Source organism: Thermobia domestica, chromosome 16 (genome assembly GCF_964235325.1).
Source record: "Thermobia domestica chromosome 16, izTheDome1.hap1.1, whole genome shotgun sequence".
Lineage (NCBI taxonomy): Eukaryota > Metazoa > Arthropoda > Insecta > Zygentoma > Lepismatidae > Thermobia > Thermobia domestica.
Window position 1 is genome coordinate 162,369,436 of NC_137469.1, and position 25,871 is coordinate 162,395,306.

The following is a 25,871-nucleotide window of genomic DNA, read 5'->3' on the forward strand; positions in this document are numbered from 1 at the left end:
CTTTTCATCGCGAACATTTTTGTTTTCTTTCCTGAACTCAAAGACATCATTGCTGTGTTTTTCTTCACGCGTTACTGTAAGAACATGATGTCATAGAGTTTATGGAAAATTTTGGCAGCATTATGATCTCTTGCGTTGGGAAATCTACACTAAAGGTGATATAGTTTATTTCGGGAGGCATCGATTTTCACTGTTGAATAATATATTATTGATTTTCTATAAACACATCTTGCTTATTGTCACCTAGGGTAACTTACTACAGCTAAACGTATCTGTTTTTTTCAGGAGCCGAAGGATCCTTTCAGTAGCTTGAATGGGCCAATTAATACTGCTGTGAGTGAGCCATTCGGAAATGGCGATATGTTCGCTAATGGTAAGTAATTATTCCTTGTATTTTGTAATACATATTGAAGGGTTCTACTCACTGTGAAGGGACTTCATTTTATTATATTATTACTTGTGTGTATATGTATGCTCGTAATACTGACAACGTGTGTGGAGATTTCTTGATTTTCCAGATGTTCTTGATTCTGTGTTCGCTGTAACATTGTGTCAGATTGTGTGTATTTCTTTAATTTCATGACATCATTCGTCTCGTTCAGCAAGCACTCTGTTTTTATTGTAATGGAATATTGTAGTTTTTACCATGAACATGCATTTCTTCAATTGCATACCTGTGACATCAGTTCCAAAAAAACAATAGCATAAATAACTCTTAAATATTAGTTATTCTGTTACTTCATACTTCTATTCTACAAAACAGATTTTTAAAAAATAGTTTTATTGTAAAGATACAAAACTTGCTCAAAATGTGTAGTGTAAAACACCTTTGTTTTAAGGATGTATAAACTAGAAAAATGTCCTGTGCTTCATTAAATTTCACGTTTAATACCCCTCTTCAACTGTAACTTTTTTTTTTTTTTTTTAAATTTAATGTATTTGAAAAATGCTTGTAAAATGTTTTAAACACAAGTTTAATTTTAGATTAATATATTTTGCTTTAAACTTCATAGTTTTAGTATAAAATATGCTGACTACGTTTCGGAATACCTTGTATAAGTTTGGAATTGCAGTGTGTTCTAAATTGTATGGGAATATTCATTAAGTTAGACTTCTTTTAAATTAAGAAGGCATTCGTTTTGGCAACATTGAGATAACAGGAACATGAATAGCATATGTTTAGTTAGGATACTGGAAAAAAGTGGAGAATTGCAAGCCCAGTGAATTAATAGAAAAGCTAAATTAAGAACTTACAATGATAGTTTTGAAGTAAGAAATGGGTACATTAGACGATTTGTCGGATATATTCATTCCCGTATTTAAGTTTAGGATAGAAATTTTAAATCTAACTAATTAATGTGTTATGTGCGTTATTTACCACATATGGTTTTCACTTACATTTCGGAAACTTCCTCAAACTCCAAGCCGCTTCTTTCTTTTGCTTACTGTGATAAAATTTCATTTGTTAGGAGACTATTAGAAGTTGGCTTTCACTTTTTAAATTGGTCTAATTGGAAATAATAATAATAATAATAATAATAATGACCAAGTCATTAATAATGACCAAGTCATTCCGAAGTTACGAGGGAAAGATTTTAAAGGGAGATAAGATTTTGAACGTCTGTTTTGCAGTACAGTAAAAAAGCACTGCGAGGTACCAATACAAAGTGCCAATTGACATAGTCAAATAGTCTGCGGCTTTTAGGGCACAAAACGTGTCATTGCTAGTTAATATGGTCTTAGTATGTGTCTGTAGTTGTGTTTCTGTTTGTCATAATGTCACCATTCGTTTGTCATTGTCTCCTTCGAGGCGCAAACGTGAAGCTTAGAACTCGAGCAAAACCGGATGAATACATCGATAACTGTTTTTAAACTTCGTTACAACTTAAGTTTACTGTGTATTAGAAGATACGACACACAGTAATATTGTAATTCAATAATTAAGTAGTACGTATTTTCATTTGCAGCAATGTTCTAGTATCCGAACTGTAAGGTTTTTATTCGAAAATACAAATGAGTGAAGCTCATTATTTGCATTGTGCTCCAAAGAACATGCTATGGATCATTGATAAATATGAACTCACTTAAATGTATATCCTGGGCTTAGTTACCGTTCATCACAAACTATTGTGGTTTTTCGAAGCAGTAGACTTTTTTATTTCTTTTAAATATAATTAGGCACTGAGTCTCCTTGTATTTTAAATGGTTCATTTATTATTTCATAAGGCTATAGGCATACCAATCAGCTTGTATTCACATGAAATGTATATCATATAAATTTATCAATGTGATTTAAAATTGTGTCTTGATGTATAGTTATTTAATTTTATGATTTTAGATCCATTTGGTAATCCAAAACCAGTAACACCAGCGGCAGATCCTTTTGGTGGTGGAGATCCGTTTGCAGCTGGTTTTCCTGAAAAACCTATAGTAAGTATTCGTTCGTACTTGATATATAAACATTAGAATAAAAATATAAAGTCAAATATTTTCAAATGGGAAAATAAACAGTAATAGCGTGAACGCACAAAGGTTCTCATCGTTAATAATACGTAATAATAATAATAATAATAATAATAATAATAATAATAATAATAATGAATATGGTGGATACCAACTGTGTACACGAGAAATTTAGCAGCATAATAACGAAGTTCTCCAAAAAAATGTGCAGTGTACAGTGCATGCACTGTGGAGATTTTATTTTCCGTTTATTTAAATAGTGTAAGTACAGTCATAAAGAAATGCACGAAAGTATGGGCTGCAAAAGTAAGGAATGTACAGCTTATTTTTCTTAATTTAAAACTGAAAATGTAGAATTTGCAGAAGAAACTGTAATCAGTCAGAAACTGTAATCATTCGTCTATCAGCAAAAAATTGAGTGACAGTATTTGAGTAGACAGTGTTCTATATAGTGCTGTATGAGAATGAAATAATTTAAAGCAAAAAGTGTTGGTTCAAAATATCCACGGAATAGGAACCGCCTGAAATTCAGTTACTTGTCAATATATTTCTTCTCTCCTGTCCTTGCATTGAAATCTCTTATGATTACGTCTTGCTTCGTATCTCTGAAATATTCATTGTAGTTCTTTGTAGAAGCTGTATTCAACAGTACATCAATTTTGTTCCGTTGGTGCTTCATTCAAATCGATTATATACTACCATTGCCCCTGCAATACAATATTTCGATCCTTTTTAAAGCCTTAACCAAGAGTCCAGTCCTCAGGGCTGTGAGCTTCGGTTGCCCTTCAAAAAAACTTGTAGCGTCTTATTGCGAGGTTGTTGCTTCCAGTTTGCGTTATTCCTGATTCACTGATACACCTAAATTAGCCCCCTCTTTCTTTCAAACTCCTTTACATTCTTAATCGTACTGTTCTACTTCTGGAATAATTTACCACAAGAAGATCCATAAAGATCTCTTACCGTTTCTTTTTTCAAGTAGAGTTGTCAGCCCTTCAACTAGTACCAAATATGAATGAGTGAATATACTGTATATTATTATTTTACTTAAAAATCATTAATATAAAATATTGTTGAAATATTTCAACAATTCATATATTTTGTACATTTTTGTTACTAAGGAGTGAGAGAGTTAGCCGATGACAGGTCTTTTAATATGACAAGTCAAAGGAGCTAGTGCTAGATGTTTTATGTTTTTTCATAGAATAACATCCATTTAATTTGATCTACAAGGTAGGGGTATATATACAGTATATATGTATGTATGTATGTATAGCTTTAGAAAAACATTTTCGGAAGCAATGGACAATGAAATGCCGGATTCATATAAATTCGGAAGGATTCATATGACATTTGTATAATAATAAGCTAACTGCAATAACCAAAAATATATGAAATAATTCTTTGCGATTTAAAAAAAAAAATAATAATTGTATTACGAAGTTCTTGTAACCACTGACCAAATATATTTAGTTACCTCAGTTAAGGTAAACATATATTTTAAACTGCAGAAAGTAATATTCAAGATTTGTCCAGGAAGTAATGAGACAGGTTTCATAAGATTCGTTTATTTGAAAAGATACTTAAATTAATTAAAATTTCTTGAAATAACATCTTTAAGCATCGGTACATCTTGCCAGCTGTTGTTATGCATCGTAGATTGCGTGGGGTCTTGAACAACTCCAAAATTTGTCCTTTTAAGCGGAATTTTAACCGGTGAAACAAGTCACCCAGAGCAAAGTTCAGGGTGTAGGAAGATTGGAGTAGCGTTGCCACTGTTTGTTTCACCAGAAACTCCCTCTTACTAATAATTGTAGTGAAGAACCCAGTTGTTGCCGATATCCGGGCGAAGCGTTTGTTTGTTCGAGTAATACGTACTTTATAAACACCTTTAGATAAAAGGAAGAAAGAAAAGAAGAAAAGACAATGGACATAAATTTCATCTTTGGTTTGGGCATTCTAGCCTTTCTTAGTCGAGGAGAGATGTTCAGAGCTCTGCCACCGAAACATTTAGCTTTCAATAAAACATAGCAAATGTCTTGTCGCACAGTGGTCAGTTTTCCATATCTGGCGAGGAAAAATATAATTGAAGATGGTCATACCAACTTCTTCGTTACGAAAGAAATACATATATGCTGCACGATAATAAGTATTTTTGCGAATATTGCAACTTTCATCTCCCGCCTTATTGAGTTTAGGGTATCAAATACTAGATTGGTTTAAATAATGTATCAGAAAGAAATAATTTATTAAATACACAGTTTCAAGATTTTACCTCGCAAGAAATAAATCACTCGACAGGATTGCTATTTACAGGGAAATCCAAATTCATAAAACAAGTACATTATAACTTAATCCATTTAGTGCCGCTATAGATGAAACCAATTTTATTATAAAACAGTCAAACGTTTTATGTAAATATATTTTTTTTTGGTGCATTACAACAATTATGTACAAAAATTTTAGGAGATGTAATAAACAGTGTTTATTATACCCAGAGAAATAGTGTTTCCATGGTGTGAAATCAAACCTCTAGAAAGCAAAATCATCTAAATTTCACAATATTTATGTAATAATATATTTCATTGCAGTTGTAGAGAACTAATATCAAAGCAAATCTTGTTTTAATATCTCGTAGGTTACAAATTTTGCAAATATTAAAACGCGCTGAGTTTTGGGGTCTTGGGCTTTTTAACATTAAGATTACTTATTTAGGCAAAGTTACGCTGTTTTTTAGATTTTTTCAAGTTAGTTATGTATGCATTTGAAGAGATCAAGAGCATGTACATCATATCTTCCATGGTTTGTTGCGCGCTTCTTGGGCCTCTTTGGATATTTGTTCCATTGGTAGCACAGTACTGTGTACGAATATCCCTCCGTGAAAGTATTTTGTCTAAGCTCTCGATCGTGTAGTGCTAGGGATGTAATGACACATACAGCTGAACAGTGTACAAGCAGAACGTCTGCAATTTTTCGACATCATGCCCACATGCTGTGCTACATGTAAATGTTTTATTAGTAGTTTTTATGGTTACCAATTCGGTAACAATACTTCCTATCCATCAAATACAACAAACATTATCATAATCTCCTTTCTTTATCGTGTATTTGACAATGCTTTTGTTTTAATAACCAAATTACAAGTTGCATCTAATTTTGAAACGAAATATAAAGTTTATCCGTGAAATATAAAGTTTATGATTTGTGAAAGAAAACTACAAAACATTGAACAAACTTGTACTCAGCAGGCAGTAGAACTCTCTACAGACAACCTATTCACGATGAAAACTTGTTCTTATCTGTTCGGAACGGGCTATTATATCTCGTAGCAGAGATTATTTCCCTACACCATGCTAGGTAGTTCGTATATTCACTTTTTTGTTTAGCATGAAATTATTTTTTGTTTGTTCCCGCGCTATATCGTCGTCAATTTTTGAGCTACAACACAATAATTTTATCTCATATCGTTACTCAACACTGCTCTGCATTGTGACCGTTAACGCAAAACTCCTTAATAGCCATCTATTTTACAAGCGATCCGCGCTCTGTAAAAGCTGAGAGCCAACTGACGAGACCTTGATCGTTTAGCTAACATCCTCCAACCAATTTCATTACTCTCCAGACAGACCTTATTTACGAAGATTTATTTGTTGTTGCTTTAGAGTGCTTTGTAAAATCATTTTGCTCTTCGGTCGTTTCATCAATCACTTGACTGGCGTTATCGTGAGATCGGATCATCACAGATTCTTATAATCATATATCGTACATTTTTTCTTGTGTGGTTTCTTACGGATTGAATCTGGCTAATCTGTCATTTCCATTTGTGATCATCTGTTAACTAATATTTAAAATATGCGTTGCAATTAAATAATACATAACATTTTCTTGCTATAGTTCATTCCAGAACATTACGCTTTCAGGATATAGTCGGTGCATAACCTTTTTCATTCCTTTAGCACATTGTTTTAAATATCAGGACATAAAATACAACTCGTTTTCGAGGTGTACGGTGGGTCAATTATAGAACTCATCTTCGTGTGAACAGTCCTTGCTTCGATACCAACTTTGAGCTGGTAATGGATAATGTCGTACCCGTGACTTTTCTCTTTTCATTCTGGCATTATTTCCATAATGTACTTTAATTACGTCTCTTTTTAGTATAAAGAACATAATTGTGTAGAGATTTGATTTCATGTGAACCCGAATAGCATCCGTCATACCATAGGTATTGGACTAGTACATTACGTTTTGAAATGAGTTATATATTACAAACATTCCAGGATATGTGGTAAGAACAAGGAGTAAGGAGACACATTTCGAATTTTCAAGACATTTTGCATTTATTTTGACATCAATAATTAAATTTAAAATATTTAAAACATAGGTGTTTTTCTTGTTGATTATCATTATCCTGAAGATGGCATTGTTTTATTCAGTGTTACAAGTGACTATTACTAAAAACAATATTTGCTGGTTTATTCACTAAAAGACACTCATGTAAATCCTTAAAATCTTAAAATTATAATATGACTTCATAATTTTCTTTTAGGATAGTGGCTTTACGAATGATCCATTTGCTTCGTTTGGAGCACCTACTCCTGTTGGTAAGTAGGAAAAAAAGTCGTTAGTTGTTTGTGTTGTTCAGCAAATGTGGGTGACAACCATCGTTTCTTGAATAGATCAGCATTTTATTGAAAATTGATTTATGAATTCAAGGAGCTGGTAAAGTCAAAGTATTTTATTGCTAATGCAAGCCGTTGAAAAGCTATCATATGTACAATTGAACTCTGTTATAACTACACAAAAGGGGCCCATCATGAGTGTCATTGTAACCGAGACGTGTAGTTCAATATCAGGCATCGAAGGTTGGAAATGATCAAGTATTTCATCACTCGACCGCACTCTCTACTCAGCGCATCATTCACATATGAGCATGCATCTCCTTGTCATTCCTCACAACATCTGTACATGTCACTTTACAGATACAAGTGAAGAATGTCTTGATAAAAATCGGCAGGGGGTATTAATAAAGGCGAGATTTTTTTTTTCAGTTTCGCACCGTTTCCATGATTTGAGCCTACTTCCGGTTGGTCATGTGTGATCAGTGTTTTCTTTCTTGGATGCAGTATGTAGTAAGCAAATACATTAGACACACATTTAATTATAATGTCAGTGATATATGGTGTTCATTAGGCAAAACACACCAAACAATAAGATTCATCTTAGACTGGAGAAATAATTATACTTCGTTTTTCATTATAATTTGGCCATGAAACACGCCTGAGAGATATACTAGACCTGTATGCAACTATGATGTGTTGGAATGTATAGCTCGTAGGATATGATGCTTTATATTTTTTGAAATTTCAACACTTCCAGTGTACCCCTAAAAAATGTAATAAAGAAATAACGGCCATGGTTTTTTTTTTTTAATCAATTAGAACTGGACAATTTACACAAAATTTGGAATTGACCAGTGATAATGACACGTTTCTAGGACTTGCGGTTTCTGAGATCTCATTGACGAAAAGATTGGAGACAGACATATAAACCTAGCACTTTAATATATAGATAAGTTCGATGCATTTGTGAAATTATGATATAAATTCACTTGCTTTATGCGGAATTAGTTGGTCCCACTAAGTATTTGGCGCAGTAGACGAGTTGTCACAGAAACCGATGTTGCTATTATGAAATTCAACTTTAAACTCAAAGGTGAGCACCTTTCGAGTTTGAGTTGTTTTATTGCGTTTACACCTAATTTTGCGGCAAAGTTAAGGTGTACACAGCCTTACCTATCACTTAACTATGTACTATACATATTACAGGGCTCATAGCGAGTCACTTTTTTTAAACTAATAGTTGCTTTTTTTTTCAAGTTGGTCACTAAAAGTTACATTTTTTTTTTTTCAAATTTGTCACTAAAAGTTACTTTTTTGGGAGGTAAACTTACTTTTTCGTGTGATTTGTGTTTTGCATTGGCAGTTTTCTAAGAAAAATATAAAAATAAATGGAACAACACAGAAACTTGTTACTCATTACTCTTCTGAAAGCTTCAGTACTTGCTGCCACATAAGAAACAGTTAGCTTTATTCTCACTTCAGCTTTTATTCTTTCTAAAGCACAGTGGATGGTTGGTGGATGCTTAAGCTCTCAAGGTGGGGTTGAGAACCCATCTGTGTCTATTCTTTCTTCTATCATAATAGTCTTTTAGTTTTCTCTCGTAATAGTTAACGCTCCGCTCAACGTTGTGTGAGCGTGTATGTTTGTGTGGTTCATCATGTTCGTCTTATGTTATGCTTCTTGTATGTTCTTCTTAAGAGTAGATGATGAATTTGAATATTTCATGGCTTTGAGAATCTCAATGCTAAGTTAAATATAATGTCTGGGATGAAGAAATTCGGAAATAGGCCAGAATTGGTTCCACTTACTCAGAAGCTTCTTACATCTGCTAAGTCTGCTTACCGTAACTACAAAGCATACTTAGAAAACTTAAGAAATGAAGCTCAAAAAAGAAGTAGTAAAGAAGAAAATATGAAACAAAACAATAGAGAGAGAGAGAGGGAGAGGTGATGGAGAAATTGACAAAGAAAAAAAGGGGCATAATGAGATTTTGGTCATTTTTTCGTATGCTTTTGGTCACTTTTCAACTATTTACAAGAGACCAGACCACTATGAGCCCAGATATTAGTATTGCCAAGTTAGAGTAATAATTGAAAAAGTAACACCATTTAAAAAACGAACTTAAAACTTAATGGTAATTGTTCTTAGTTTGAAGTGAATCCAGTTTCACATGTTCTTCCATCTACGCGATTTTTAAAATCAGTATTACTAATAATGTTATTTTAATATGGCCTTAAGAAATTGATTTTAAGGCGGCAGACTACTAACTATTTTTGAAAAACTAATCATTTTCCTTTGGTCCGTTTTTCGTAAATGGAAAGAGGTAATAAAATGGAACTTACCACAATAATAGATAATGTTATTCTACACCCGAAAATACGAATCGGGAGAATTTTCAGTGTTGCCATCCATAGAAACTACAGTGTGACCAGAATTTGAATTACTCAAAAATCTAGGTAAAGGCAGCGACTAGAAAAGTGAACTTAACGGTAATTGATGACTTTTCATGCTGTCTAGGTTTCTTGTTTTGATGACTTTTCATGCTGTCTAGGTTTCTTGTTTACTACTTTTTAAATAATATTTCTATTTATTTTATAAAACTTACATAAATTATTACAAAATAAATAAGTTATTACAAAATAAATAAGTTATTACAAAATAAATAGAAACATTATTTAAAAAGTAGTAAACAAGGAACATAGACGGCATAATAAGTCATCAATTACGGTTGAATTCATTTTTCTAGTCGCTGCCTTTACCTAGATTTTTGAGTAATTCAAATTCTGGTCACACTGTAATTTCTATGGATGGCAGCACTAAAAATTCTTCCGATTCGTATTTTCGGGTGTAGAGTAACATTATCTATTATTGTAGTAAATTACATTTTATTACCTCTTTCCATTTACGAAAAACGGGCAAAAGAAAAATTATTATTTTTTCAGAAATATTTAGTAGTCTGCCCCCTTAAAACCTTTCAGCAGCACGTGTTATACAGGGTGTCCACATGAAACCTCCCTGATTACAAATATTAATTGCATGGAAACTATTAGTGCCAGAGAATAACGGTTTGCGCATCTTGAAGAGCAACTCAGTTTTTCCCCCCTATATATATATATGAACTTCTATATGGGGCCCTGTTAGTAGCTCTCAATGTCCAGTCGATATTCAGTCTCACACCATGTGTTGTGTAGCATGTCCGGTGTGATCGAGTTGAGGTTTCTTCAATTTTGTAACGAAGAGCAGGAACGTACAGGTGTGGCGTAGACTCTATATTTGACATAGCCCCTTAGGAAAAAATCGATAGGGGTTATATCGGAAGATCGCGGTGATCAAGGAGTGAGTCCATCGCATCCAATCCACTGCAGTGGAAACGTTCGGTCTAAAGCCCTACGAACATCTAAATGCCAGTGCGGTGGGGCACCATCCTGTTAGAATATCACGTTTGGTTGCAAAGGAAGTAGCTGTGGAAAAGCAAAGTGTTCAAGCATGTCTAGGGAAGGCCTTCCTGACCTCATCCACAGTTTCCTCAGACTGTTGTCATCTTTGTTACTGAAAACCTGTAACAAATAACAACAATTAAGAATCAACAACAAAAAAACTGAGTTGCTCTTCTAGATGCTGCAAACCGTTATCCTCTGGCACGAATAGTTTCCATGCAATTAATATTTGTAATCAGGGAGGTTTCATATGGACACCCTGTATACTGGATAAGGTGTGTTGTACTAGATATATTCAACACACATTGTAAAAGACTAGAAAAGTAAGGTAGACGTACATCTTATCTGTGGGAAGGAAGAAAGATATTTCATTATAAAATATAACATGTCTAGTTTGAAAGAAAGTATATTTCTCCGTAAATGCTCATGATTTATTATGCACTGTAAAAATGTAGTAGAGTCAGTATTGTTGGTTTAAAAAGGTCCAGTGATGACGTAAGTGGCCGTTTTTTTAATTTATATTGATATGACTCTGATATATAAAAAGTTGCTGTATGCAATTATAGTAATGGTGGGCCCTGGTAATTTAATTAAAGGGTAATTATTAGTGACTTAGTTTAGTTCGTTTATTTTCTATCAGTTTAACAATTTGCAATTCATCTTGAGTAAATTGTTTCTGCTATTATTTTATCTGAACTGCTAATATGATAAGGAACTTTGAATAAATAAAAATTGAACTTACCTTGTCAGTGGTCGCGTCACAGCAAAAGGCTAAACCGTTTGAAGTGAATTACAAATACTGGGATGTTAAACTACGTGAACTCGAAACTCGAACTTTTAGATGTTGGGTGGCTAGTAGAGTTGCATGCGACAGGTCTGCTTTCCTGTGTTTAGTACTTTATTTCAACACCTACACCAGTACCTACAGACTAACCATTTGCTGGAGATCTGAAGAAACAATCCAACATTGTAATTACTACAATTGAGGATGTATTAATTTTTCCTGTTATCGTTATATTGTATCTTTGGCGTCAGATGATGTGGTTTGGCGCCACTGAGTTTACCACTATTAATAATATTATGGTCGTGTTGGATACACTTTAACTCAGTAAGTAGTAAAAATGGACTTGACCATTTTTATCAGGAATCACATAATACAGATTACATAATTATCAGAAAGTATAATATGACGAAAATAAAGAAAATAAGAACACGTACCTTAGGGTATTTGGGTTTATTTAAGCGTCAGTGATTTCAATGTTCCATTGACACCTTTTTCTAGACAAGTAAACCTTAAATTCGTTGTGAGCTGTTGACAATTTAAATGTTGAGTTCTTCATCCAGTTTGTAATACTTCACTTCTTTAAACACTTAGTAATTGTTCGACACTCACCGATCACTAATGGAATGTACGAAAGACAACTTGATGTTGAAGTCACTAATGTGTACTATGTAACTACCTATTTTCCTTCAAACACTTTAGCAGCTTAGCAAGTAATTCAAGGTTTACGGATCTAGAAAAAGATGTCAGCCTTATTGTCTTTTTATACTTACACAACAGTGTATTGTACATAAAGCAAAAACAACTTCTGAGGAATTACTTTGTCTAAACAAATCATACGCAAATACGATAATTTTAAATTTTATAAGAAATAAATCAAATTGATCTTTCGATGAAAAAAAAAAAAAAGTATGACACTATAAAACCCTTAAATTTTATATTTTTGTGATACTGTAAATTAAGAGCAAATTTTTTGTGACAGTATAAATTAAGAATAGCAGAGAATCCAAACGGGATATTAAAGTATATTTTTATTTTCCAGCCAAGAATGACCCATTCGATCCTTTCGGAGGTGGAGGAGGCGGTGGTGGTGGGGCTAAAACTCCAATTGATGTAAGTAGCTAGGTAGCATTATCCTTTCTAAGGAATTCAGTATTTTAAGTAATGATACCAGAAATAATAGTTTGTAATATTCACACGGGAAAGTTCCATAAGTTGTCGCTCAAATCTGATTGCCACAGTACATCTCATAGAGCATCATGAGAAATGAAAAGGAGTAAAATTTAAGGTGATATGGACGAGAAGGGTAGGAGCTACGGTGCAACATTTGAATATCCCAAAAAATTATATCATGGAAATATATACGTTTTAAGTAAATATCTTGAAAACTGTTAAAGCAATCAAAACAAAAGTTGCACAATATAATGAGAACAAAATGCCCCTAATGAGAAAAAAATAACAGTGTTGCCATAGGTGAAACAGTGTTGCCAACTCAGGATAAAATATTTTGTTCGAAATAGCACCATATACAAGTGTGCACACATTTAAAATGCAATATTATCACTAAACATTGGTACAGTGTTACATACTGTTGGAGCTACGTGTGCTGAAAATGTACAATGGAGAAGTCTGATATGTGCAACAGATATCTTAAATTTTGCTAATTTTTCATTTCTCATGATGCTCTATGAGATGTATTATGTGGCAATCAGATTTGAGCGACATCTTGTGGGACCTTCTTGTGTCAGCTTTCTGGTAGTAGTGTGCTAAATAATATAATGTGATAGTACAGCTTAAACATTATCGTTAAGATGAAAATGCTAGAATTAATTACAATGTACTGGTACTAAAACTAGATAGTCAAGAAGCAGTAGATACTGAAATAATGAAATCTTAAATTTTACTTTCCATCAATATGATTCCGGGGAGTACGGTGGCTCAGTGAATAAAGCGCTTAGGGGTCTCTGGGTCAATCCCCGGCCAATTAAGTTTGTTGTCGACATCATTGTGTCCGTGCGTTTTCTCAGAGTACACTTGTGTCCTTCCACATTGTCATTCCATTAATTCTTCCATCATCATTCACTTATCTTAATCATCCGTTTCCCTTAGCCTAAAGGACATGATCGTGGGACGTTCAACTAAAATGTTTCATTTCGTTTCATGATTATGATTCCAAGACTGTCCTAGATCAGTTATTAAGTTGCATAGGAAAAAGTTGGAGAAAAAGTTTTATCAAATTTGTGTGGCGTAGAAGGTCCAAATGCTGTCTAATTAACTGCCGTTAAAGAAAAAAGGAAAATAAAAGAAAGAACGAAAGAAAAAGTTCGGAGACACCAATCTTTAAGAACAACCACATTCTTCAAGACGAGTTCCAAATAAACTGTTAGACGAGCTTTACTTCGAATCCCGTGCATTGGAAATTTGTCGAGCTTGGGAAGGTCACAGGAGCTGTCGAGTGATATCCTATGCACTCTCCCAAACCCAAACAGAAGCTCAAAAGTAGGTTGACATGTGTTGGCAGCTGCTCTATCAGAAGCTTGGTTACCGAGACATGAAACGAATTGTTCCGTGCGATGAAAAATGAATCTTCTTCCTCAATCCAAACGGCAAGAGAGGCCGCGGTGGTGTTCTTCTATGGTGCATGGGGTCCTTGGTTCGATCCCAGCTCACGCCAAATGAGCTTTGTGGTGGACAAACACCGTGTACGTGGGTGTACTCCCACTTTCTTCATTCCACCATTTCATTCATTTCTCATCATCACTGTCTCCTTTTAGCCTAGCCGGCATAACACTTGGACGTAAAACTTAAAGATTTCGTTTCATTTCCGAACGGCAAGAGCGAGTGGTTGAACCCCTGAGATCTTCCGGAACCAGTGGTCAAACGGGAAAGGCGATTGTGTGTGTGTGTGTGGTGGAACTTAGAAAGTGTAATCCCCTTTGAGCGATGAAGGTCTGGCCCTAAAGATTTAATCGAAGGTAGGTCTTTCTCCAAGAGGTGAACGTCTTGGCCTATACTACAAGTAGCATCTTCCATAAACCCGAGAACTGGAAGGAATCGAGTGTCTCCCCATCCTACATATTCGCCCAATCTTACGCATAGTGAATACAATTTATTCCGGTCAACGGCACTTTTTGTCTGCAACAAAACCTTGCAGAAAAAGAGTAAACATGGTTAAAAATTATAGAAGGTAATGATTTATTTGTATGTTGAAGATTAGATCTGTTTGTCTGTTTCCATTTTCATTCATCAGGAGGTCCTTAGGTAACACACCTGTAAGGTGTCAGCAAGTTATAATAAAATTGTGTAATGAGAAAGTAGGGGAAACGCAGAAAATTGTTGGCGAGAGACCTTTGCATCAAAGGTGACTGCTCTGTCACTTACGAATCCACCATACCCCACAATACTTCACAAGATACTGTATTGTCTTCAAGCGTAAGGCGTTTCGTTACGTAGTAACAAGCGTAACTGGTTAGCTGTGTATATGTAAATTCAACTAGAGGTCACTTAAAACCAATACTTGAAAGTAGAGCTCAACAATACCTGAGGTAGAGCTTTAATAATTACATTTCAGTTTAATCAGATGAAAACTATAGAATGTGTAAAGTAAAATATAAATGCAAATAATTAAAATTATAAAGTGATTGCTTATGCTTGGGAGTAGCTTCCTCTGAACGGTCGTGAAAGGAACATAAATATAAGGTACTGAAGTAAATAATTCGAGGACAGTGGGCCTTATTGTTTTCACATACGTCAAAGATGCAATATAAACAACGTCAGAATGAGAATAAAGATTGTCTGCATGAAGATTGCCGTGACAATTCTTCTCGTAAGGGCAGTGGAATTGGTGGATTGAAGAGCATCGAATGCTCGAAAATGTAAAAGTTGACCACGAAATGTGACCGCCTGACGGTTGACAAAAATTCCTTCTGCATAGCGATTATGAAACTAACCATTTCATAAGTATTAGTACAAATGGGGCGCATTCTGCACTGCACTGCATTACTTTGCAAAGAGTACACTAGGGAAGTTGTGTGGGGAAAAAAAAAAAAATTCTCAAGGTACAAGATTTCTTATTTCAACAGGACGTTGCCTAGCATGTTTCAAGCCTTCGCATCATGATATTTTTCCCCCTTTCTCTGGCCTGCACGTTCTCAAGACGTCACCTATTGTATTTATGTGGAATATGGTTACTCAACAATTAGCCTCTAAAGTCATTTAGTAGACAATACCAGTGATATGGGAACTCGCATACAAGCAGGCTGCCATCCAATGTCCCAGTAACATGTCCAAAGTGTCATTGATTCGATGCGTGTAATGGAGCAGCTGTTAATGTAGCTCATGGAAGTTCAATTTATTTATCATTTTTTTAAATAATAAAGCAGTAATCCCAACATTTAATCAAGAAATTTTGTTACTAATTAATATAAGGAATAAATTTCGTTAACCTCTCATGATTCCTTGATTGTGTTGCAATTTCTTCAGACAGTAGTATATTACAAAGCTTTTTTCATGCCTTTCATCGTATTACATAAGGGCACGAAATTTAATGTCTGAATTGAGTAGCGTGATCCGAGTTCGACCGCCTTTATATATCACCAAACTAAAATATTTGGTCACCAATAGGACCTGGCGACCTAAAATTACGCGTCTTGTATTACATATAGCTTTATTGATGACGGATTCTTAATGTAAAATCGTGGTTAATTTGCGAATATGAAACATCCTCGTAGCTATATGGTTAGCGCACGCGCCTTCTCAGAGGACACCCGAGTTCGATTTTCGGTGGGAGCTCATGTGGCTCGGATTCCATAGACCACGTCTCTTAAGTCCAAAGTAACCAACTAATTTGTCATTATTGAGCGTTTGATGTAAACTGTTATTTTTGTTTGTGGAACATACTAAAATGAAGAAAGAACGATGGTACATTTTTTTTATATAATTTGCATTAGGTAGTCAGTTTGTTGACATTCAGAGAAGATGCGAATTATGTTGTTAAAAATTTAGTACAATTCGTTTTGATCTTTGATTGTAGATGGATGGGAAGGATCCTTTCGGATGCGACCCATTTGCAGCCCCTCCAGTGGCTGCCCGTTCAGAAAGTCCAACGCCAGCTCTGCCACCAAAGAAGAGTAAGCAGCCGCCTCCCCGACCTGCACCTCCCAAACACTTGCAATCGAAGGTGACGATGAGAGCGGCGCCCTTGCCTCCTGCTCCACCTAGTTCCGAAGCATTAAATAGGAATCCTGGTGGCGATCAGACTCCAGCAGACCAAGGAAATAAAGGAACCCCGACCCCTAACGATCCTTTTGGTGCTCCGAGTGGCGACAGTGATCCTTTTGGTGACCCATTTACCAGTAACTCAGGGAATGCCTTTTCAGGTGGTGCCGCTGGATTTGCAGACTTCGCTAATTTCGATAGCAAGGTAACAAATACATTGTCCATTTCATTGTAAGAATTTGTTCTTACAAGGAAGACACGTAGGTATAAGAGTACAAGGTCTGGAATTGATGGTCTTTTATAATTATTATTGTTATCAATGAGTAATGTGTTATAGTTATCACTGGTGGAAACGCATTCAAGAAAATTCCGAATACATCTAATTCGAACGAAATAATCACCACAGACTGTCTTTCTGTAAAGAACATGTTAATCTTAGTTTGAAGGTGTCAGTACACCGGCCAGTAGAAAATAGCTTCTGGTATTTTGAAGATCGTCGAACAACACGACAAGTGTACTTGTTTAAGAGAATCCATTATAAGAAACACAGTGTTTTCAATGGTTTTCGATGACACCAGCGGACACCTATTATTCTGTAATTACTGTCAAGCGGGGCTACAAGCTGTGGCATCGAGAGATTTGAGTAATCATTCCACAAAATCGTATATCGTGTGGACTATGATGTCAGGGGTCCATTGGTTGTGTACACGGTGGTAGGCAGAGGATTCACCAGCAGACATGCCTCATAACACACCACCTGGACAGAAAGATTATTCATGCCTCCCAACCTGACAGGATGGCGACCGCCTGTGCAATCAAAGCCATCGTAGTCCATCTTGTGAGCACATACACGTGGGCATTGGCTAATCAATGAGAGGTGGTATTTAGCATTGAGTCATTTCTGTTTTGGACACAGTAACCAGTTGAGTGTATGTCCATAAATGTGCAAGTGGGGAGAGAATTAAGTTTGTGTTCGAACTTGCTATATGGGACCTAAAATAGTATTCTGATACAGGACACAATGAACTAACACATCCGCTTGCCTCTTGTCGTCATTCAGAGAATAACATTCATGACGTCATCAGTCCTTTCCTTTGATCTCACCTAAACATTTCATGGAATCCTATCTTGTAGCAGGGTAGCACTCGTCCTCATACAGCCAGGACAAGTCATCATGCTCTACTCGGTATACACCTTCCTGGCGGGAGCTCATGTGGTTCGGATTCCACGTTAATCAGTAGCCTTGCTGCTGAAAGGGACGTTAAACTCAGAATCAACTCGGTATACGCCTTCTACCCTGGCCTGCTAGGTCTCCTGACCTAAGTCCTATCGAGCACATTTGGGACATGGTGAAAGGATACCTGACCACCAGCCACTACTAATCAGCTATGCCAAGAGCTTAATGCGTTTTCACCAGTTTCAATGTTTGATTCTGAAGACAAAGTAATCTGTAGAGAAACTGAAGAGAAACTCCTTCATCTTTTTATTGCGGAGTTTGTTCAACATTTGATTCACTCTTCGTGACATATTGTTGATTCTCTTCCCATTCTTTCTTCTACCTTCAAAAATACTATTGTTTAAAGAAATCAAATCGGAAGAGCATTGCAAACAGTAATGAATTTATGCAGTAGTTGTGGCTGTAAGCTTTAAACCTTACCAAATTTATTTTTTCAATCAAGATGGCACATCATAAGTAACTGGCAATTTTGATGATACGTAGAATTGTATTTTACATATACATATGCATACTTAGTGAAAGCACGATTCAGTATTCAGGCGTTTCTGTACTAATTACCCGAATGTTTTTTCGAATTTTTCTCAATTGTAAGAATAATATGGCAGAAAATGTCGAAAAATGCCAGACCGGGCTTTTTCAATAGTTTTTCTTTCGAATTACGTCATCCAATAGATGCTATTCCTTATACTTGAGACAAGCAAGACTAAAACCAGAAAAGCTTTGTCATGCAAAAATGCAGGACGGGTGCGAGAAGTCCATAAGCGTAATATTGAGTGCTGTTACTCCTTTCAATAGACTGTAGTAATAAATTCTTTGTATTTTTTGGTTGAAATATAACTTCTACTGCCTTTCAGCAGAATTCTTACTGCATCGTCGTATGCTTCAGTTAGAATTTCCCTCAATACTCATGCAGAGCGGAGAGTATCTTTAAAGTACAGGTAGTATCTAACTTACAAAAATTCCTTGCACGGTTCACTAGTAATGTTTACAATTACCCCATACTTGCTGTGTCTAGAATTTTCAGTAAATATTCAGTAAAAATTTCAAGTACTTGTACCCAGCACACTAACAATAACCACCTTACCAACAGAATCAAGGACCAAAGAAGGCATGCTAATAAATGAGCAATTTCGCTATAACAAATACGAAGATCTCTGGATTTCTTTACCCACAGTTGTTCTCTAATTTATAATATTCAGCTTGTACTCAGTAACGGCGAAAATTTTTGAATATCCCATACGTATTCTAAGTTTAAAGAATATTTACGTACAAGATAAATTATCCGTTTTCGTTATAGTGATTTCAAGAGCTATGTGGTGAAATACACAAGGTCGCGATTCCCTTACAACTTGCATTTCAGAACTTCGTATATATTCGATTTATTTTCTTCGGGATCAACTTGTTGTCGTCACCGTCTAGGGCTTAGAATCATGGTACATAAAAAACAACATAAATGCAAGATGTAACAAACCGTATTCTGTACACACAGCAGTGTAGACTGATATTCGTAAATCTAGTTGTCATTGTTAGAAACCCGAAATTTGTCTTGGAAACAACAGTCCACTAATGGATCCTGTGCTGATTCAAACCTGTCACCACAAAATCCAGCCTTGTTATTCTGTCTCTCGTTTGACACATCGTAAATTCTTCCCAGCTAAAACTTATATACAATACATTTGTTTCTTACATAAGATTGACATATACATATTGTAGGATTCGCGGTATATAATTTTCTCTTAAATGTAACTTTCCTTACATTATATAAAATAATGGGTTAAACATAGTTTTTAAGAGTATACGTGGTAAAATTCATGTAGTTAAAAATCTTTGTACATTGTAGTTAAATATTATTCTGAAAAGTGTGCAGTAGCTTTTCTCATCACAAATTGGTCATTTCGTAGCTGTTTATGTTCATTCTCATTTCTTTTTATTTTCTTTTACTGGATGTTGTCTTAAAATGTTAGCTTGTATGTATGTAAGTTTGTTATTAAATTTTCCTCCCCCATTGCTTCTTTATGCCTGAATATTTGTGACACTTCTAATTTTATGCACAAAGATAATTTGTTGTTCTTTTCCTAGTGTTGTCACCGAACTACTGTCGCCTATCCAGTCCTTGGAACCTCTATACTGTCCTTTCCAACATCTTACCTTTCCATTAATCATGAAAGAGCCAAAGATAAACCAGCCTTCGACCTGAAATATAAATGGGTAGGCATGTATATCATAGTAGTATAAGGACAGTTGATTTTAATTTATTATGTTGTTCGTTGATAAGCGTTTATTGATTATTGTTATTGGTATTAAAAGTACACATGATGAATATTTTTATGAAGCTATGTCATTTAGGATGTCATAGAAGAGAATACATTTAAAGTCATTAAGAAAATGAATGCTTACTTCTTACACCGAATCTCATCACTTGTCAGGATTGGAACATTAATGTGTATTTTTAATTTTGAAATTCAGAAAAGCAGTGGCACAAATACACGTAGTAAAACGAAGTGGAATGCCGTGTTCCCAACCAAAACAATGTGTCGACGCTTTTGGACTCTGCTTGATCGCCTGTGTATGGTCTCCACAGTCTCTTGCAGCGTCGATGGCCGTCCAGAGAGCTTCTCGTCACGAATACTCCCATTTGCTGGAACTTAATCAAACTTCGAATGGTTGTTTGCATTGGGCTTTCTCTATGGTAACGTCAGGGAAACCGTTCATGGACCTCAGGAAAGGGCAGTCCATTGAGTCCCCACCTTACGACGTCTATTCGTTGTTGTCGGGTTAACATCTTTCTCAGATTACCTGCAATAAAGACAAAAAATAGCGTTTTCTCAGAAATGGTTAGGGACTTCTCGAACATTCTTCTAGCATATACTCCAGCATACTGTTAAGATAACCGATTGCGTGTATGGCCTTAATGTTTTTTGGCCACTACTTGTTTCCTTTTGTTTTCTGTGTGTCCGATATCGAAACCGAGAATTTAGTCTTGAAGTCGAGATACCATTTGTTTAGTGTTTCGTAAGTGTTTACATACCTGTTTTTGTTCGTAACTGTTTATATATCCTTTTGTTATCGGTCATTTGCTACGAAAATACTGCCAGAAGTTGGTTGTTTTGTGTTATCAGTATATATTTAATACGTACTACGATGTATCACACACTTTCGAGGTTTAGCTAGTGGGAAAAGAAAAGATAACTTCTAACCAAATTCATGAACTGTATTACTATCTGTTTATATATTACTCATAACTTACTCAGCTCTTAACCAAAGTCAACTTGTTTTCTTGTCTATTTACTACTCATTTTGAAACTTCTGTTCAGTTTCTTCCAAAATCTTATAACTCTCTATTCATCATTTCAGTCACTATATTGAAGGAATCTCAAATTGTAGTATTATAAATACAGTCAACAATCCAATGGAACTATAGGAATAATTAAATTCCTAGTTTTCAGTTTCTTCCTACTTTTTTCACACAACATGATAGAAAAACACTTTTTCTCTTATTTCGAAACATTTCGAATTCTTTTAAATTTCTAGCGTATAAACAATGGGTTTATGCGAAAACGCATAATGCATTTTTGTTTTCTAAAATAAATGTTAGTCAAGCAGAGTCCAATGGTTTCTGTTTCGTGTCTTTCAGTCCTCTCAGAGATGAGATATTATATTTGAACTAACTTTCAAGTTGTATAAATCCTCCAGAACAAGTGTAAATCATTCCACGTTTAAAGAGTGTCCAGCATTTAAAAAGCCCGTGTTTGAAGTTCAGTATTAAATAGTGTGAGAAGTTATTATGTAGATCAACATGTAATGTTTGAAATTTCATGTAGGTTCTATTTGATTTTAAATCCACAGGATTATATTTTGAAAAACTGAGATGATCATCATTATCGAAGCTGTTAAAACCAAAAGTTATAAGGTTGTTGACTAGCAAGGGTTTTCTGTGAAGCCGTTATAACTTCTATAATTTTAAAAACTGACTTCTGATTGTTAATAAGTATAGTATATTGTACCACATGTGTCTTTTTCTTCTTTGTTCATTATATGGATATTTAATTCTATCAATTGCATCACATATGAATATCATTAGATTTCGCATTTTTTCCTGTCACTAGGGTTCCATTGAGGATCTTACAGACATGAGTAAATATATGTTGCGTTAGTTACGATTTGTCTTCTCGTTTCAAGTATTCTGAAAATTTCTGATTTATAAGCTTCGTGAATTCCAAATTGCGAATCACATAAACATAAAATATGAAAAATAAAATACTTTATGCGTAGCGATGTATATTATATGCCTATAATTCGAAAGTATTATTTTCTGACGTCTTCATCTGGGTAACAATACCTTGAAGTACCTAACAGAGTTACTTGGTTTACACGTTTAGTATTATTCTCTCTTCCGTAACTAATGATCTTAACTTCTAAAACGTAAAACTTCCTGACCTTGTCCTATAACAACAAAAATATCACTGAAAAAAAATCCACAATTTGTACCGTTTCTAAAACAGGCTATTATTCTTAAAGAGCAAGGCTATTATTCTTCAATCCTGATCTCCATTCTGTTGCACACCTGACAATCCCTATATCTGTTTAAGTTCCTGCGCACCGAAAGCATGCGCGTTAGTCACTCTGCTATGAAGTTCCCAAATTGATATTTCTTTGATGTGGTAATAATACATATGGAAAAGTTTACGTCTATGTTTATAAAAAGGAATCCTCATGCTTCCAGTACTTCATTCCTCAGCAGTTCATTCAAGTAGATGGAAGATTCAAGTAGATTTCTTCAGAACAGTTCAGCTGCTAAGAAAGGGATCACGAACAGAAATTGAGATTGGAATGAAAAATTGGAAAAATTTCAGCGACTTCAGAGAACGATGTGCATAAACTATAACGAGAGATGGAATTCAAGCTATTATTGTTTCTTCAGTCAGCATTGAGAAGTATTACGTAAATTATATACAGTTTTTTTAATTCTGCAGATTTATAGCAACTCACATGTAGTTATTCACAAATCTATAATCTTCCAAGGCATTATGAAAAACTATTTCTGTAAGTAGAAAATCAGTTACCCACTCCACATTAAAACTAAGAAAACAAAATTGGCTTGGTAGCATAAGACTTAAATACTAAACCAGAATTTACTTCCTGAAACCAAACGAAAGTTGCAACTGAATTTCCAAAACATAATGTTTCTTTTGTAAATATTCCTTTTCACGTTTTTTCTTGTTTCAATTAGTAAATTTAGTTGATCTACACACAGGCCCGCAACCAGAGGGGGGCTAGGGGGGCCTGGCCTCCCTAAACTTTTCGTGGTCTCTCCAGATATCAACAGAAAATGCTATTATTAATACAAAAGACACAATTTAGATATTTGTAAGAGAATTTTTTAGGCCTCCCCCCCAACCTCTGTGGCTAGTTACGGGCCTGTCTACACAGGACAGAGATGCAGTCGAATGATACACAGTACATTTATATGTCAATCATCAGTCATAATGTATCTCTTGAAATTGTAGGTTTCTAACATCATCTTTGAACATCTATTTAAAGAAATCATCTGGCTTATTTTTAGTGCTGTTGAAAGAGTGATATTGTGTTTACATCTTTTATCTTTCCTTAACGATTTCAGCCACTTAACTCTTTGAAGTAGTAGTATCCAAGTATAGGCTCGTGTCTATACAAGATTCGTTGTGTCTCCAGTACTTTTATCAAGGATGAATCGTTTCGTTGAATTCTTCGAACCCCTTTATTGATGTCAGCGTTTGTATAATTGAAATATTACAATTAGTTCTAACAGTTTCTAAAGTTTATTTTAACCGAACAAGTGCCTATGGATTTAAAATCAAATAGAAAATGGATTTGTAAAAAATAATCCATTATTAGAAGTTAACTTGCATCACCTTAACCTGATTTAGCAAAACTCATGGGGAAACCCATCTAATATCTAGTCGAGATCTTTGTGGCTCTGCAGCGCGCAGCGATACGGCGTGGAACTTAGTCTGCAAGTCTGGTACACTTCCGGACACCACACAGTCTGCAGAGTAACAGCCAGTCGAGGCCTGTGCATCGAGGATCCAATGCACAGAACCTGAGTTCAGCATCATCCCAGATATACTCGATGAGGTTCAGGGATGGCCAGTTCAGCAGCTGAGGATACCGCGGACCAGTCAACTTGACTTCCTCTACATGCTCTTCGAAATATTGGAACGATGTGGCAGTGCATTGTCCTGTTGAAAGACCACAAGCTGATGGAGATGGTCTGTGAGCAGCTGAGGATACCTCGGACCAGTCAACGTGTTTTCCACAACAACAAAGGGGTCCATTCCATGCGAGGACACGGTTGCACCTGGAAAGTTCAATTCCTGCAAACTTACGAAATCGAATGTCCCATGCATCGGGAACTCACTACCGTGCCGCGTTCGAATACCATCAACTCATGGCAACGTTTCATTTCCATGAATCGCTGACAGCCACTTTCCTCGTCGCAGACACAACTACAGCCGTCGCGGAACCTTGTAGGGAGCGTAGAACACACATGATACCTACCCGTGAATCAGTGATCTGGTATCTTACGAGTTTTGCATAGTGAATGTACTCATAAGCCTTTTTCTTAATGAACTAATTACTGTGAGGGAGGTCAAGAGGCAAATTAGTAGTTTACCAATAATAGTTTGAGTTACGGTGAAGTTTGCTCCCCTATAAAGTGAGATTCTAGACTTCAGTGTGTGATAGATAATTCAGGGTGTCTACTGATACTGGAAATACTGGAAATATACTGGAATTTTGATCCACGTACTGAAAAAATCATGAAACTGGTAATTTGTCAACAATACTTTTTTAAAAATTGTTTTAATAGTCTTAGAAACAATTTTGTATCAGTTGAGATTGTAAATATTTCCAAAGCAAGAGTTGTATACATTTTGTAATTAAACATTTAAAGCAATGGGTGGAGTGGACGGCTGTGAGGGGAGTTGAGAGGCCCTTTAAAAATGTTTAAAAAAATCATTGTATTTTAAATCAAGGTTAACTAAATTTGTTAAGAATAAAATATTCTTTTGATGGTAAAACAATTATAAACCTGAAATCAAGAGTGTGATTATTCCTAAAGAACTTTAAAAAATCATTGTATTAGATACAGGAATTTTGCTAATAGATATACTGAATATACTGGAATTTTGAAAATGAAACGCAGTAGACACCCTGTAATTCCATGGGGACTAAGTAACGAGATTCATCTACCGTCTTGCCTAACCGGCATAACCGTGGGACGTAAAACTCAGAAAGATTCCATTTCATTTCATCTACCGTCTTTCATCCACTCCTCGTAATTAGTTTAAACCAATACTTCCCGCTGCTTACCATGTTACATAAATCACAGGGAATTCTCGTGTATTTGTTTACGTTTTGATATTGAATTGTGTGATGTCAAAGCTTCAATGAGAATAGTAATCAGATATTTTTCTTATTTTGAATAATAACTTGTAAACATTCAATTTCTAAAGGATTTGGATTATCCAGACTACTTTATGTACTTACTTTGTTGTTTGTCCATGTGTCCATCCGTCCGGGAGACAAAAAACTTGAACTTGATGGATCACTATCAATTTTGCCCAAGATGCAGAGGTTCAGAAGTAAGGGGGGACTATTATAAATGAGTTTCCCCTTGATAGCATGCAACCGAATTGTACCTAAAAATTGATTGCTCATATATCGTTCAGTTACTTTCAACATTCTAACCAAACTTATATGGTGACAGGTATTGGTAACTGAGACTTGCTTAAGTAATTTAAAAAACGGTAAGTGAAATGAAAAGAATTAATTATATTAAATTTCTTCTTTTATTAAAAAAAAAAAAAATACTTCAAAACCAAGTAAAATTTGGCGATCATAACGTTGTAAAACGTACGCGAAAGTATTACGAAGTCCAGTGATTAGGTTTACTGGCAAATATTACACCTAAGAAGTGTTACAAGTAGGGCATGGTTAAAAAGCATGACATGTGCTAAAAAGTTGTTGAATACGCGTAGAATTTGGAAGAAGCTGAGGTGGTTCTTGGGGACGTAAACGTAGATCCCCACATTTTCTTCAGTTCGCCACGTTCTGGTATTAATCATAGGTCCCATTT

The 25,871-nt window shown here is 35.2% G+C and overlaps 1 protein-coding gene across 5 annotated transcripts in view; it reads left to right on the forward strand.

Annotated features, from left to right (window-relative positions):
- The window catches only part of LOC145673498 (uncharacterized), a 154,541-nt gene that overhangs the window by 115,238 nt on the left and 13,432 nt on the right, over positions 1 to 25,871 (forward strand). For 4 of the 5 annotated variants that reach the window (XM_081743268.1, XM_081743263.1, XM_081743265.1 and 1 more), the window contains 6 exons: positions 286 to 373; positions 2,339 to 2,430; positions 7,010 to 7,064; positions 12,344 to 12,414; positions 16,334 to 16,723; positions 19,835 to 19,963. In XM_081743268.1, coding sequence (XP_081599394.1) covers positions 286 to 373; positions 2,339 to 2,430; positions 7,010 to 7,064; positions 12,344 to 12,414; positions 16,334 to 16,723; positions 19,835 to 19,963 — 825 coding nt within the window. The remainder of the gene's footprint in view (positions 1 to 285; positions 374 to 2,338; positions 2,431 to 7,009; positions 7,065 to 12,343; positions 12,415 to 16,333; positions 16,724 to 19,834; positions 19,964 to 25,871) is intronic. The other variant, XM_081743266.1, reaches the window with a different exon arrangement.